The sequence below is a fragment of the Mercenaria mercenaria genome, chromosome 12 (assembly GCF_021730395.1).
Source record: "Mercenaria mercenaria strain notata chromosome 12, MADL_Memer_1, whole genome shotgun sequence".
NCBI classification, from domain to species: domain Eukaryota; kingdom Metazoa; phylum Mollusca; class Bivalvia; order Venerida; family Veneridae; genus Mercenaria; species Mercenaria mercenaria.
The window spans coordinates 53,684,452-53,699,469 of NC_069372.1; the positions used below are offsets into that span (position 1 = coordinate 53,684,452).

The window sequence follows — 15,018 nt, forward strand, 5'->3', positions numbered from 1 at the left end:
TGTTAATATTATATCTTTTACTATGACGTTCACCGTTCAAAAAATCTACACAGTTATACCGAATAAACAGTTCTTTTACTCTGTGATGCCAATTTTTACAGCAACCTCCTGCATGTCGTAAACCATAATTAAAAACAATTTTATTCAAACGAGACGTATGCATCTCTGAAAATCTACACCATGTAATAGCAATACATCTTAGTTGTCTTATAAAAGCTGGTGTCCAACCCATGTCACCTGCTACTGCCTTATTAGGAGTATACCTTCCAGTCCCTATGAAAAAACGCATAGCACGGTTCTGAATAGCTTCAATGCAAGAAACAATTCTTGTTCCCCAAATAGCTGCCCCATAAGCAATAACTGGCCACACAAGGCTGTCATACAATTTAGTAAAAACTTCAAAAGGCATTCCACCTAAAGCTTTAAATTTTGCTATCAACAACCCTAAAGCTCTGCCCGCTGCCTGTGACACAAATTTAGCTGTAACATTATAATCTAAGTGTTCTTCTAACACTAGACCTAGATAAACATATTTATCTGTTACATCAATACATTCTTGACCACATTTAAAAACAAACTGAGACCTAGGGACTGAATTACGTCTAAAGTGTATAATATTACTTTTCTTTGCATTAATTTTCATATTATTAATAATACACCATTCACTCAAGGTATTAAGCATTGTTTGAAGATCTTTTTCATTATTAGCAAGAAGCACAATGTCATCTGCATACAATAAAATTGAAAGCATTTCACCATTGTCAAGTTCTAAACCAAGGCCTAATGCCTTGATTTTAATTCCTAGTTCATTAATAAAACAATTAAACAGAGCAGGTGATAAAATACAGCCTTGTCTTAAACCTATATATATTTACGTCAAACCAGTCTGATGAAAATCCGTTTAACCTGATACAAGAGCTAACATTGTCGTAAAGTGACTTTACTGCTTGTAACATTTTACAATTAATACCCAACTTAACTAATTTATCCCAGAGAATTGACCGATCTATGCAGTCGTACGCTTTTTTAAAATCAATAAATGCTGCGAAGGTCTGTTTTTTCTTCTTTAACCCATTAAATGGGGTCGAAAACAAAAAATGCTTATCTATAGGTAAACACAGTTTCCTTCATTTTGTTATAACAGCAAACATTGCTGATTTAGTTCGACCGAATTACCATTAAAGGGAAATTGCACACCAAGATAAGAAAAATGATCTGCAACTTCCTAAAACATTACATGTATGTTCAAAGTGAAAACCCGGAACATTTCTAAGCGCTCTCTTAGACTAGTTCTTCCAAAAGATTACAATTTTCGTCTTACTGGCATTTACACTTAAACTCCATAAAGTACAATACACAGACATTGCATTCAAAGCTGACTGAAGCTGCTCAGCTGATCTGGCTAAAATAACTGTGTCATCAGCATAAAGTAGCAAATATAGTTTGAACTAAACCTCTACATATTTATTTCTTAGCATTTGCTCAACGTTATTAGTCATAGTCAGATGCTGTAAACTATTGTATGTGTCAAACTTTTGGTACTATTTTATAAGAGTTGTCGTTCCTTACAATCTGTTTCTGTAGGAATAATGTCATTATTTCGGTTAAAAGTGTTCCTTGAAAGTAGTTCCCAGTAAACAGATATTCAGTTCTTGCGCATTTTCGTGAAGCACGGGTTTTCACTGGTAAAATGCAGTATGCAGACAGTTTTAGTGTTTATATTTCAACGACGGTAAAATGTATTCGTCGGAATCGAAAGTAAGTTTTTCATGTACGAAAAAATGCCAGTATGTGTCTATTGTAAAGTGTCAGATTACCAGAAAGGAAGTGTATAGTGCCTTGTTTTCTTTCTTATTTTCGTCTATCTGGGATAGAATTATCATGGAAAGCGTTTGTAGAAAATGAGATGTTCTCTAAAGATGAGTAAAAGTGCTCTAAAATGGTCATTCCTTACATGAAACAAAGGATGATTTTATTTAGTAAATGTTTAACTGAATCAAAAGCCGAAGAACGGCGACTTTGCAAAGATTTATCAATAAGAGTGTATCACCATGCGCTATTTGTTTTCTCAATAAAAAATAATCTAATACGGAACGTTTGTTTCTATCATTTTACTGTCACTCCTTCGCACGATAATTTCGACCACCGTCTGTAAGAGCGTTGCAAATACGACAAATGCGCCGGCTATATAAAGTTTGATGTATTCGCAGAATGAGTTGCTGTAGAGGTATGCCATCGTAAAACCGGAAGCTTGGAATAAACGGAGATTGGCGTAGGCTGGTTCCTGGTTTGTTGAGAATATGGCACCAACCATGGCTGAAATTTATTGAAAAGGATATTGAAGTTCTTCAGGTGGCAACAATGTGATAAAGAATATGAGTATCAGAGTATGAAAATCATAACTGAATAGTCCAAGCGGACATATGGCATGTACGTATAATAAATCAATGATAATGCGATCATTGTTCGATACATAAACCAGTTTTTAACTTTCGAATTACGTCAGTCCAGTTTTTGTCACTTTATCTGCCTCTAATACTTTAATATATATCAGCATCTTCAATATTTATCATTTCAGACTCTACAATCAAATATATAACTGACCATACGTATACAAAACTGGAATCACATCTTTTGTCGCCATACAACATACTTTAAAAAGGATATATGTTGCTAAGAAAAGACCCTTTAAGTTAATAGAATAACGACGTCTTGGTAATTTCCAAGCATTTAAGAATTATGTATTCATCTCAGTGAAAATATATCAAAATCTTCATTAACGTTTTTGTAAAAATTTATACTTGTATAGGGCCTACAATGTGAGTTTTGATTTAAAACTATAAAAATCACAATTCGGTTCGACTGCTTCCTTTAATCATGGCGGTTCACAACTTTTCTAACTCCACACTTGTTTTGTTTTTATTTCTTCCAAATTTTAACAGTTTTTAATGAAATCTGGACACACTGTTTAATGATTATTTTATTGAAATAAAACACACAGAAGTAAACTCGTTTAGCCGTAATGGTTACAATAATAATTAACCTTTAAACCAAAAGTCACATGATTAGCCTAGTAAATCCCAAATGACAGCAGTACACTTTGAACATATCGGCTTGATGAAATTCAAATTAATATATACTGATTTTTCACTCCGTTTAGTTGAAATGGAACATCAGGTCAATCCTTTAAATATCAACATGCAAATTCAGATGGCGACGTCACTAACGACACCAGATGGTGACGTCACTAACGACACCACATTAATGGATAACGTGGCGTCAAAAAGTACATTACGTCGATAACTTTCAAATTAGACAGACCAGTCAAACAAGCAAAAGTTTAGTATTCTATCAATAAAAATCAACATGATAAACTTTCAACTCGTGGATTAATACTGCACCGCCATGTCGCTGCATAGTTCAGGATGGCCAACCCACGTGACGGAGAAAACGTCTCGATTCAGGTACAATTCTGCCTATATTTTCCTTATTACTTGACGGATTTAAATACAATAAAGTGCATTGAAGACAGCAAACTAGTTGCTTTCCTTCGCACAAACCACCTGCCACCAGTTCTTAGTACTTTTTCGAACACTTCGCCCAACTGCTTTTCGTGGACTAACTGTGTAGATAACGTACACACTTTCTTCTTCGACGCTCTTTACATTATGAAAATCCGTCAAGTAATAAGGAAAATATAGGCAAAGTGCTACCTGATACGGGACATTATCTCCGCGTGTACGATATCCAAACGCCACATGAGTTGGGCCACCCTAAAAATTTGAGCATATTTAATCTACTGATGCTTACATGCTGAATAATATCCGACGTAAGGATAAGAGTATATTCTATCCCCTTAAGAGTGTAATGTTGACCTCAAAGTTGTTTAATCCCACTGATGGCACTATTTGCCGTACAGCTGCACTCATTTTGAGATATTTTGGGTTACCTTTTTGCAGCTGTTATGACTCAGTGAATTTACGTAGAACTGTTATCGTTGTTATGATTTACTTAACTTAACTGAACTAATTATTAAACAATGTGTCAAATGTTCATTTAAATATGTCAAAATTAGCAAAGATGAAGACAAAAAGAAGATACCTTGCAATATATCAAGATTTTCAGAAAACCGTACAAATACTAAAGCCTACCTCCACTTTGTGTCTGCCAGATCGCATCAGCAAGGCCCCAAAGCCCAGGTATTATGAAAAATACGTAAATTTCGTTTCTAGATGGGGTCCAGAATTTCATAAGAGCTAACACCCCTAAATTAACGAGTGTAGCTATCCAGCACAAAGGTATCCGCCCGAGATACTTTCCAAGGAGCCCGGATAGAGGGGAACTAAGTGTGTTCACGACTCCAAAACAGATCATTGTCCAGCCGACATAGCTGATACCGAGCTCACAGGCAACGTATGACTGCAAATAGAATCACATTGTACAGATAAGATTTGATCATATTTTAAACTAGAAGCTATGAACATTGATAAAACAAATATAGCTTTTGTTTTGATATAAAGAAAGTTATACACAGTCGTAACAAGAAACATTCAAATTGTGTTAGATATTGATCATTTTTTAAAGAATCAACATGATTTCCCAGGGAACTGTGGTAACCGCTTTTGGTGAATTAATAGCACCCGCTGAATTACTGGTTACAGGTATTTTGTTCTGTTTTTGTAATAAAAAATCCAGACTTACCCTCGTGAACTCTGCGAACAAGACAGCTTGTTCCATCCCTGTCCATATACTCATTGGAACCAGCAGTAACATTTTGATGTCTGTCACAAGCAGACGTAAGGTTGCCAAAAGTTGTTTACCTACATTTACTTCATTTGGACCTTCTGATTTTAACGGTTTCATCAAGAAAACTGTTATTATAAGTCCTATGATGGTAAATCCTAAATATATACTGATCAGTGTATAGACTCGCCATTGTGGAATACTGTCGACTGGTCGAGTGCCATTCCCGCCAAGTTTGTCCCAAGGGCAGTCGTCTGCTCCACAAAATGAGGGTGGCGGAGGCAGACTGTTGTTGGCGGAGGAATTTTTAGTAGGAAATTCTTCTTTTAGAACAGCCGACGATATTACGTTACCCCATACCTGAGTACTTTGAAAGGCCATACAAAAGATTCCGAAAAACCTACTTAGAACAGCTTCTAATGGTTCATGTATAAGATTACTATACTCTACGGCAATCGTTGTGAGAAACGCTCCCTGCGCGGTCCACATTAGTCCCGTTGAAAGCCCTTCTATTGCCGCACCTGGCAGCAAAACATAGATTTTGGGGTAATAATTTGATGCGACAAATATTGCGAGACATATCCAAGAAGCAATTAATGCCCCTTTTGCACCAATTTTCCCAATGATGGCAGGCGCAAAAATACAAGAAATTAGTCCACCTCCGGTAATGGCGGCGAGAGAATAAACTCCAATACCCGGTACCAAACTCGCTTCTAGATTTTGCAGTCCGGAGTAGGCCGTAAACGTAAATATCCATATGAGGCACAACCAAATCAGGTTCAGCCGTAGTCGTTTCTTTCTGCTAACAGCATCTTTATAATCTGCGTCGTTCAAAACACTGTTAGGATCTGCTATGTGATCCAGATTAATGCCGGAATTCGTCCCTTTCTCGTCAAAAAGATCCATGTTTGGAACTTAACGGCTTTCTGTTATTATAACTTCAGGCAGTTTCAGATTTTAACATTAATCAAACGAATAATGTTCACTAACTATCAAGCGTTTTCGCTCAAAAGACTGAAGGGACAATAAAGTTCACCTTTTTCTGTAGACAATTCCTTTAATCAAACGAATCCAGAATATCAGTTATCAAAATATGCAATATAACAGTTGTTTTCTATTATAAAGGTTATTTTAATATATTTCATTGCATGTACTTCTATTGTTTAGATCACACAATAATAGCTAAGTATGGTGAACTATATTTGCCATAATTTTATATTAGTTTATTTCAGGCTGAAAATCGCTGAGACATTGAGAGTATAACAGTAAAGATTATACATGTACCAAAGGCTGACATTCGTGATTTATTTGGGAAATAGGTTTAAGTTTTCCGTGCTTTGTTGGCAAATAAAGCACGGTTTTGAGTTCAGATGCGTAGCAATCTAATCACGAAGGTCTGAGTGATTAATTACGACGCAACTGAACGAAAAAAAATATGTTTTATATTTGCCAACAAAGCACGCAAAACTAAATTCTTTTTATATTCTAACATGTTCGAATAACACCAGGAGGGGATACTAATCTGGAATCCTTTTTAGGCGTGAATTGTGAAAGTAAACTGGAATAGCCAAAATTAGGTCATTTTGCGAAACGTGTTTTAATCGACAAGACAATACAGGGTAAAAGCCTTCTTTGTTTACATAAAAAGAAAATCTTAGAAGTGTTAAAATTTAATTTTAAGAACAGTCTAAGCGGTATGCATTATTTTCCTGTTTTCCTGGGCCTTATCAGTTCAGATAAATAAGCATTTGATTTAATTGTACATATATGCAAATGTAGTCATTCTAATAAATAAAAGTTTGAAACTTTACATGAAAATAGCTTTATTTTTTCTGTAAGCCCAATATGATAGCATACATGGTGAATAAAGACTTCGTTTCAGTCAGTTTTACAATTAGCTAGACAACTTCGCTGTATATGAACAAAATATTAATATTGTGCCGTTTGGTACACCATAAATGTCCAGTCTGTCCCGATGACCCTAGCATATCTACCCATAATCAGAATGTTATCACTCACACATAAATGTCCCGAATAAAACAATGTGTCGAATTATTGTCCAGCCCAAGATAACAGTTATCAAAACGAAAGTCATGTGCAATGGCAGGTGCATTCCGGTGGTAGGAGAACAAATGCGGCAAAACTGAAAAACAGAATCTTAAAAATCCACAAATTCTAGTATATGGAAATTAAAGTCTACTAATTGCATACGGGATTACAAATAGTGTTTATCCGAAAAAGAGAGTATATTATGGTACAGCATTAAAGGAGGATGAAATTTTACAAACTGGGCATCAATTCGAGTGCTCTGGTGAATTTCATCTCCATAATATTATAAACAATATCTCAACAAAATCACACATGTAACAAAGTCATACAGGCAAACTGCCATACAGGTAACAAAATCATAGAGGTGACGAGATCATACAGGTAACAGAATCACACATGCAAAAAACTCATACAGGCAACAAAATCATACAGGCAAAAATCAAGATCATACAGGTAACAAATCACGCATGCAACAAAGCGTACAGGCAACAAAATCATACAGGCAGCAAAGTCATACAAGTAACAAAATTACTCACGTATCAAAATCGCACATGTAACAAAACCATACATGCAACAAAACCATACAGATTACAAACTCATAGAGGCAACAAGTTCATACAATTAACAAAACCATACATGCAACAAAGCGTACAGGCAACAAAATCATAGAGGTATCAAAATCACCTACGCAATAAAATTTCAACAAAATCATACATGCAAGAAAATCATACAGACGAAAACGTCATACAGGCAACAAGATCATACAGGTAACAGAATCATACACAGGCAACAAAATTATACAGGCAACAAAGTCATACATGTAAGAAAACCATACAGGCAACAAAACCATACAGATAACAAACTCATAGAGGCAACAACTTCATACAAGTAACAAAACCATACATGCAACAAAGCGTACAGGCAACAAAATCATAGAGGTATCAAAATCACCTACGCAACAAAATTTCAACAAAATCATACATGCAAGAAAACCATACAGACGAAAACATCATACAGGCAACAAGATCATACAGGTAACAGAATCATACACAGGCAACAAAATCATACAGGCAACACAATCACAAATGTAACAAAATGGCACATGCAACAAAACCATACAGGCAAAAAGATCATACAAAGAACACAATCATTCAGGCAACAAAATGATACAGACATCAAATTGATACAGATAACAAAACCACACAGGTAACAAATCCACACAGGTAACAAATCAACACAGGTTACAAACCTACACAGGTAACAAAATCATACAAGTTTACATAGTAGATTTTCAAACAACCATATTTAGAATAGACCATTGTAAGTTTTAATAAACATTTTTGCAATCTTTTGTTTGTAAAAAATAAATATATTTGTAAATGTGTGCAGAAAACCCACACAAACTTTGGTTGAGGACACCCCTTTTTTCCACGGCAACACTTGGTACTTATAAAACATGATAAAACCTGTGCTCATGTTAAAAGTCTTTGACTGATAGTTGACAGGGGTAGGATGGTTCGTGTGCCTGACTTAAGTTCGCTGCAGCTGATAAAGTATACATTTCAGAAAAAAATCAGAATTTAACCCTTACCCTGCTGAATTTCTAAAATGGACTGGTCCATCGTTCAATATGGGCAATACCATTTATTTATTGAAGGGGTGTTTGCTGAAAAATTAGGTACTGAATAGCGAACAGTGCAGACCATGATCAGCCTGCACGGATGTGCAGGCTGATCTTGGTCTGCACTGGTCGCAAAGGCAGAAATATTTGCCGCCAGCAGGCAAAAGGTTAATATAATCATTCTAAGGGAGACAACCCAATTAAAACTCGGACAACAATGGTCATTGGTGACCTCTCCTGCATACCTGATGACGGATTCAATGACATTTTTCTTTAGAACTTTATCATTTTAACATGTTTTATATACATTTTATGTTAATAACTATTTTGAATAGAAAAACGTGTTAGCATGTAGGAAGTATTTTTGTTTTACAAAAATGTAACTTACAGATTTATACAAATAAGCACAATGCAAAACATACAATATCAGACCCGATTTTAAGAACGCTGGAATTACCGGTCTGTAATGTTTTGCGATACCTAGCATCACAGTTTACATTTCAGATTGCAACACTGTTTTGTGTTCATGAGCTTTGGAAATAATGGCACTAAAGACAAATGCCACCAGTTATTTTTATCGTAAATATCGTAACAATGATGATATGATCAAACTATGTGAACAGTTATTTATATTTAACAAATTCCATGTAGAAAAAATAGTTATAGAAGTATGAGTTGGTGGGGTACGGTAGATTAGACTCTAGAAGCCTGTTTCATGCGGCTACTCAGGTCATGATTCGACTGTAGGTAAAAGACGTTTTATGAAAATCTTTTAAGTCAATTCATTTTATAACATGTTTTGCAAAAAGCTGTACTTTGGAGAGAACTTACCTTGGAATGAAACCTATAACTTTTATGAAACAGACCTCTGGATACTAAAATAATTCATCTATTGTGTGCAAAGCACACAACAGATAAAGAAGAAGGAATGTCTTTGAAAACCGTTACAATAACACGATCCGTACTCCTTGTTTAACTATAATCATTGTATCAATGATTGCTGCTTTGGATGATGGAACGTTTACATTTGAATATATCCAGGGATGAGAGTGATAGAGGTCTAATTGAGTATGAATAAAGAAGAAGATAAAGTTCTTTCGCTCTCCCAACAACACCGTTATACAAAGTGACACACTTTATGTTTGACGGATGTTATGGATGTTATACTGATGAAAACGTCTGTGAAACATTTTTTCTTGGTCTGGAATATATATCTCTGACAGTCTTTTTTTTTCATTTTTCGCAAATATAGTAATTAGTGTATGTACAAGGAAGGTTAGCCCATTGGTAGTCGTCAGCCGCCCAAAGGGCAACACAGTGGTGTATATCTGGATCCAACGGACGTTCCGGAGCCCAGAACTGATCAGTTGTCGGTAAAGGTTCACTGTCAGATGTCGACCACTCAGCGATGTCGAAGAAGTCAGCCGCATTTATGTTGCTTCCGTCTATCCAATAGTCGCCTGCATACACGTAACCTAAAAAAAAGAAATACACAAATATAGATTCAGGGGAGATAAAACAAAACAATTATTAATAATAGAGTTACGGCACTTCCTCTCATTGACATCAGTTACTAAGTATTAATGAAAATCAAAGGGGTGATGGATTACTATGGAGTAGGGAGTTTGCCTATTAAGCAATGGCCTTGATCTTAATCCAACACGGCCAGAATGCGGAATCTTAGCATTGTCTCAATGGGATGGACATTTGTGCTTAAGGTATCATATCAACGCCGTGCAAGAATGATCAGTTTTTATTCTCACCTGGACATGTAGTAAACAGATTAACTAGTGTTTGCATTTTTGTCAATGACAGGACTTTAACCAGTCCAGCACCGTCAGTCACACAGGCCGTCTCCGCTGTGACCTTATCCGCAAGAGTCCATACTATTCTGAAAAAGAAATTTATGTCTAATGAAGAAAACTAAAAAGATCCCTCAAGACCCGTAACTCCGGCTTCAGCGGCACTATAGTTGGAACAATTAAAAAAGGAACACTGATTGGATTCCATGAAGGACCTGAGAAACAACCAGACAGTGTCCCTTTTACTACAGGGCACTTAAGGACTGAATCTATTCGGAGATCCTTTGTTGGCAAGCAAGATAACGGTTATATATAGCAATAAAAGAAATTTCCCAGATAAAATTCAATCACTTTAGATTTCTTTGGGTCTACTTTTTAAATATTCATTCAGTCACAGACCTATTTTCCACAAGACATCCAAAAGAAGGAACGAAAAGATAAAAATGGTGCGACTATCTTGTTATGAAAGTCAAGTCAACTATGTCAAGCACCCTCATATTGCCCCTTTCAGAAACCGGTCCACAGTATAAACACCCTACTTTCGTTTTCATGTAACAAAATCTTGAAAACATGCGAGTACAAGCGTGGAGTGTCTTATTTTTTTAAAAAACATTCCATGAGTGAAATATTGTGTCCTCTTGGCGCCCGGTTTACTCGCACATGGGCTAAGAAAGGAAAAATAGGGTCTTTTTATGAGAAGTTTGCATATTTTTGCCCGAATTTCTATAATTAACCTTTTAAGGTAATTCTGCACGTTTGACAAACCGGAGTAATGATGTAACGTCATTTATCAGAATAACACAGAATCAAGCTTGAAAGGCAATCCGTGGGAAAATTTATTAAGATGGATATGTTACTATATATCTTTCTAAAGATATAATATGATACTAATCAATTTGACACGTTAAATAATTCTAAATAAAGTCTTAAAATCAGTATTTCACCATATCATAAAATGTATGTTTGAGAAGTCCCATTTATATGTACATGGTAGACACTTTTTTTGCGAAAATGTCAACAAAATTGTGATTATTATGAAAACTTTTGTGAGTTCCAAATTTTTCAGATCAGTCTAGCAAAAATCAAGAATCATATCTTTTTTATTTGCCGAACTATCTAAATATACTTTAAAGTTTTGAAAAGCCTGGGTTAAACTAAATTCTACATTTTAGAAAAAAAAATATCAGAACGTTCGTTCAGAATTACTGTAAAGGAATTGATGAACAAATTAGTAACACGGTCTGTTCTCCGCCGTTTTAAGTACAAATATCTTCCTTAATTCAGTTAAAAGTGTTACAAATTTGGCCCAGCTTCTGTAAAACAGAATCATCAAAATAATCTTTGAATCAAGCTCAATATATCTCTGTACAACTGTACTAGAGTATATTCATAAATACGGTCTAACAGATAAACTAGTCCACCAATCTAAAATGATTCTTAAATCAATAGTAAAGAGGAAAAAATAAAAATAAAAACGAAAATAATAATAATTGTTTAAACTAAAGAACCCGCAGTGTCTAAATTGAAATTTTAGTGACATAATAAAGAGCTTTGAATGAAGAAAGAACCATGTGCTTGTGAAGGAAATAAACATTCTCACAGTGACAGTTTTAGAAAGTGTTTTACTTCTTGATAAAAATTCTTAACGAATATAGATTTTTATCTTGTACAAAATCGATTTTGCAGAAGGAAAATCATTCGCAAGTAGGCATTAGCACTTAACTCCAAACTTTCATACACAGTGTTACTCTCCCTCTGTGTGTGTGTGTTTATGTTTGTGTGTGTGTGTGCTGGGAGTGTGTGTGTGTGTGTGGGGGGGGGGGGGGTTTAGGTCGCACCGACACAATTATTGGTCCTATTGTGTTACTCTCCCTTGTGTGTGTGTGTGTGTGTGTGTGTGTGTGCGTGTGCGTGCGCGTGCGCGTGTGCGTGTGCGTGTGTGCGTGTGCGTGCGCGCGTGTGTGCTTGTTGGGGGCGGGAAGTTAAGGTCGCACCGACATAATTATTGGTCCTATTGTGACTTTCCAGCTTTGATGGTAGAGGAAGGACCCATGTGCCCCTCTGTGCATTATTTCATCACGGGCGGGCACCTGGGTAGAACCACCGACCTTCCGTAAGCAAGGTGGATGACTTCCTCACATGAAGAATTCAACGTCTACAGTGAGGCTATAACCCACATCGGTGTGGTCTTATCGGTACAGTAGAGAATGGTTGTTTGACAATATTCCTATCCGGAGGTTGTTAAATTTCAGCTGCATTGTATGAGTTTGTGGAGACCAGTCCAAAAGCTCTATAGCATCTGACTGTTTTTTTCTGGGGACATTTTAAAAGCTGACTAATGGCAAGTTCAGATTCTAAGACTGGTCTCCAAACTTAGTTTAATATCATTGGGTCCCAAGTTTGCTAACATTGTAAAAGAAAAAAGAAGAGGGACAAAGAAGAAAGAGGAGGAAAAAAGAATTGTAATTAGAATACCTGTATGTAAAGACGGAGTTATCTGACAACACTGCTGTGTTATAACCAGCATCTGGCGGGGCTAATGGACATGTGAAATTTGGCACCACTGAAATCATATAGTTTTTTTTACATAGACTTAAATCAAACTTGCTTTGTACTTATTCTGTGTCGTTTAGACTATTTTGAGTGAAGTCTTACTTAATTAAAGAACTCCATGGCTTCAAATGTATCTAACTTATGAATCCTGCAGATACAGAAGAAATGATAAATTTTATAGATATATGCCTATCTAAATCTGGGAATCAGTATTCCCAGCCTAAATCGACAGACAGTTATTTTTTGTCAGTCTTACCTCTATTCATTTTGTAATGGTGCGTCTTATAGACATATGTTAGACTTGGTCCGTGGTCTACAAACACAATATCATGAAGTTGACACAGTCTTGTTTGTTTGTTGTAGAAGAAAGAAATGCATTCAGCAATCTGTCTGCACTCCCTTGCGCATTCAGTCACACCCCGTGCAAAAAGCTCGCCCAGAGCACCGGAAGTGCTTCTGTAGTCGTCAATTTCTGTCACCCTCGTCGCAAAATCTGAGTAAACTTGTGCAGTCGAGATATTGTCTGTAGTCGAAAGAGAATTCTGAATGAGTCTTAAATCTAAGTAATTAATCTAACTCTAACTAAGAACCATGTATGCCCGTATTCTTATCGTTTCTTTCTATTGTATAAGATATAAACTACTTGTACAGCAAAAAAAAAAAAAAAAAAAAAAAAAAAAAGAGAGAGAGAAAAATGGCGTCCATTGGAAGAAAATATGACAAAAAATTTGGAATTTATATAATCATTTGCATCAATAGTGTAATATTCTATTTATTGAAGTGAAAATTTAATTTGTAGACTTTTTTACTTGAGTTCTCGGTTCTCATATTTAAATAGCAATTCCAAAGTGGTCATTCACTTGTCCTGTTCATATATTAAAAATGGGCATGGTAACATATATCTCCTACACTAATATTGCAATCTGAATGAGAAATGCATGATCAGTGCCACGCCTATACTGATGCACATATTTAACATTTTGTACGATAGGATGTCGTTTTACCGAATTATTCCCCTTTGATTAAAATTGAATGAAACGGGCGACATCCCATCCCTTTCCCAGTAATTAAAAACCCTTCCACTTTGAACGCTTTTATTAAGGATATAACTTTAATATGATAACTTATCTTCAGTATGTATTTAGTCTATCAAATCTTTAATATTTCTCATTTTAAATTAGTATAAATAGAGGATATTTGTTTGTTTTGAGTGAATATGGAATATATCTCTAACACTGAGAAGTGAGAAATAGAGTGAAAATGTGAAAATGTGAAAATTTTCTCACTTCGAGGTGAGATATATTCCATACTCACGAAAAACAAACAAATTTTCTTTTTATTTTATGCTTAATAACGTTGAGAAATGCATTTTGCAACTGTTTTAATCACAGCGCGGGAAACAGACGCGCGTAAACAGACATGACGTCAGACGTGCTGTGACGTTATAAAGACGCATGCAACATAAAGTTCCATTTTGTTTTATATTTTGCTGCATATTGGTATGAAATTCTCTTTAAGTAAAATAATTTGAATCGAGAAATATACTATAAAGAACAAAAAGCGACTATAATTTTCATCCTGTTTTAAGCAAATAATTTAAAATTCATACACAATGTATGAGGGGGCGGAGCTCATATCTCTCACAGTGTGGAAATATAGATTTCATATTTTCACAGTGTGAGCGATGAGATATGAAAATATTTAACTGATAGAATACAGTATTACATTAGTTAGCATAAAATAAAGTATTTGTATTGCCTCAATAAAGTCAAGTATAATAGAATACTACAGCATTATTAATTTCTAAAGTACTTGCTTATCATTCTAAAAGTAAAATTAATTCATAGAAATAATGCTTACCTTTCATTAAAGTCATCAGTACGCAAAAAGCAATACATGCTGTCAGTAAAAACTTCGTCATGGTTATGTTTGTGCCAAGATAGTGTGTGCAAGACGTTTGTCAGTCGGATTCGGTCATAAAATCATACATGTAATGGTTTTTTTTTAAGAACCAACACAATTGATTATTTGTTTTTAATATATCTACATGCTTCTTTTTCTTTTTTGTGCGTCTTAATGGAATTCATAAAGAAGTTTGCGTGTACCAAAAGAACAAAAATATGGTTGTAATTACCTCGTGAGAAATAAAACATATGTATTATATCAAGTACTTCTCAGGGTGATTTGGCAGTCTCTTTGCGGACAATGTAACCGTATCTATTTTTAGATTACGCTGTTTGCTTATAGAAA

General features: G+C 35.3%; 2 protein-coding genes across 2 annotated transcripts in view; both read right to left on the bottom strand.

The window, feature by feature from the left end:
* Positions 1-621: 621 nt before the first annotated feature.
* LOC123535061 (protein unc-93 homolog A-like) lies at positions 622-5,944 on the bottom strand. Its single transcript, XM_045317591.2, has 3 exons — positions 4,702-5,944; positions 4,152-4,419; positions 622-2,316 (listed from the first exon to the last, which is right to left on the bottom strand). Exons 1-3 carry the CDS (start codon positions 5,647-5,649, stop codon positions 2,084-2,086), a joined length of 1,449 nt encoding a protein of 482 aa, XP_045173526.1. The 5' UTR covers positions 5,650-5,944; the 3' UTR covers positions 622-2,083.
* Position 5,945: 1 nt separating this feature from the next.
* The window catches only part of LOC123535082 (type-2 ice-structuring protein-like), a 31,511-nt gene continuing 22,438 nt past the window's right edge, over positions 5,946-15,018 (bottom strand). Inside the window, exons 2-5 of the mRNA XM_053520093.1 lie at positions 13,025-13,291; positions 12,691-12,778; positions 10,177-10,304; positions 5,946-9,888 (exon numbers count right to left, since the gene is read on the bottom strand). Coding sequence (XP_053376068.1) covers positions 9,647-9,888; positions 10,177-10,304; positions 12,691-12,778; positions 13,025-13,034 — 468 coding nt within the window. The 5' untranslated portion in view covers positions 13,035-13,291 and the 3' untranslated portion in view covers positions 5,946-9,646. The remainder of the gene's footprint in view (positions 9,889-10,176; positions 10,305-12,690; positions 12,779-13,024; positions 13,292-15,018) is intronic.

Coding starts and splice junctions, on each gene's coding strand:
- LOC123535061 (XM_045317591.2), bottom strand. CDS start 5,649: ATGGATCTTTTTGACGAGAAAGGGACGAATTCCGGCATTAATCTGGAT. Junction 4,420..4,701: donor TGTTCGCAGAGTTCACGAGG/GTAAGTCTGGAT, acceptor TTCTATTTGCAG/TCATACGTTGCCTGTGAGCT. Junction 2,317..4,151: donor CTGGCAGACACAAAGTGGAG/GTAGGCTTTAGT, acceptor AATAAATTTCAG/CCATGGTTGGTGCCATATTC.